The sequence below is a fragment of the Geospiza fortis genome, unplaced genomic scaffold (assembly GCF_000277835.1).
Source record: "Geospiza fortis unplaced genomic scaffold, GeoFor_1.0 scaffold488, whole genome shotgun sequence".
In the NCBI taxonomy this organism is placed as follows: domain Eukaryota; kingdom Metazoa; phylum Chordata; class Aves; order Passeriformes; family Thraupidae; genus Geospiza; species Geospiza fortis.
In genome coordinates, this window is record NW_005054365.1 from 3,824,952 (window position 1) to 3,826,339 (window position 1,388).

General features: G+C 56.2%; 1 protein-coding gene across 1 annotated transcript in view; it reads left to right on the top strand.

The window, feature by feature from the left end:
- The window catches only part of MAPK4 (mitogen-activated protein kinase 4), a gene marked incomplete at its 5' end in the record, with an annotated part of 27,697 nt that extends 26,318 nt beyond the window's left edge, over positions 1-1,379 (top strand). The window contains one exon of the mRNA XM_005424217.2: positions 4-1,379. Within this exon, the coding sequence (XP_005424274.1) occupies positions 4-630 (627 nt within the window). The remainder of the gene's footprint in view (positions 1-3) is intronic.
- Between the last annotated feature and the right edge of the window lie 9 nt (positions 1,380-1,388).

The following is a 1,388-nucleotide window of genomic DNA, read 5'->3' on the forward strand; positions in this document are numbered from 1 at the left end:
GAGGAGGTGCAGCGGGACCCCCGGGCGGGCTCGGAGCCCGCGGCGGAGGAGGCACAGGTGGACCCGCGGAAATACTCGCAGAGCAGCTCGGAGCGCTTCCTGGAGCTCTCCCACTCCTCCATGGACCGAGTGTTCGATGCCGACTGCGGGAAGTCGTGTGATTACAAAGTGGGATCGCCCTCCTACTTGGACAAGTTGCTGTGGAGGGACAGCAAGCCCCACCACTACTCAGAGCCCAAGCTCATCCTGGATTTATCCCACTGGAAAAGGGCAACCATAGCGCCCGCAGCTGAGCTGTCGCTGGAAGAGGAGCCCTCCAACCTGTTCCTGGAGATTGCCCAGTGGGTGAAGAGCACGCAGGTGGGGCTGGAGTGCCCCGGCTCTCTGCCGGAGATGCAGGAGCAGAGCCTGCCCTCCTCTCCTCACCGCCTCCGCAAGGAACCCGCCGCGGTCAGCGGGGAGACCGACCCCGAGTTCGACCTGGACGTCTTCATCTCCAGGGCGCTGAAACTTTGCACAAAGCCCGAGGACCTCCCGGACAACAAGCTCAACGAGATCAACGGGGCCTGCATCTCAGAGCACCCCGGGGACATGGTGCAGGCAGAGGTGTTCCAGAAGGAGCGGTGGTGAGGGCCCCAGCCCCGCTGCGCCTCCCTCCCCTGGGCGCCCCCTTCCCACGCTGTACCAAACGCCTTTTCCAGGAAAGGCAAGCACAAACCACACGCCCCCCTTGATGCCTTAGAAGTGCTTCTAAGGGGATCGAGAGGTGCGAATGAAATACTGAGTTCCTTACACTGCCTTAACAATCTTGCCTTGCGATCTCTGGGACCTGTTTGAAACTTAAATGTATGAGGGGGAAAACGACAGTACATGGTAGGTTTGCAAACAGTAGTCAAATAGACTCCTTTTCCTCTCTTTTTCTATAGCAACTTGAAGTGACAAGGACAAAAATTAACATTTTCAGTGTGGTCAGATACCCTCCTGGTTGGACAGGTTCCCAAAACGCCGAACTCTGAGCCCCTCTGAGGCGCCTGTGTGAGTACAGGTATGGAATAAAGTGATGCCAGCCATCAGTCAGCACAGAACAGAACTAGAGTTTGGCCATCAGACAAAAAAATAAAACTCTCTGAGAATGTTAATGGGGAAGAAATTTGACCTACAAAGGATGAGCCGTTGGGGATTTGTTGGGTTTTTTTTTTTCTGAGGAGAAGACAAAATTTTTGCTAAGTGCATTTTGCTGGTTTGTGGTTTCTCACACCAAAATCTCCCCTTTGGCTGCATGGGGTGCAGCAGGGGATGCACGGGGATCTGAGCTTTCCGAGCACTCGGGAGGGCCCACGGGATGCACCCTGGTGCTGCTGCTGCGAGTGCTGCCTCGGAGAGCTGCC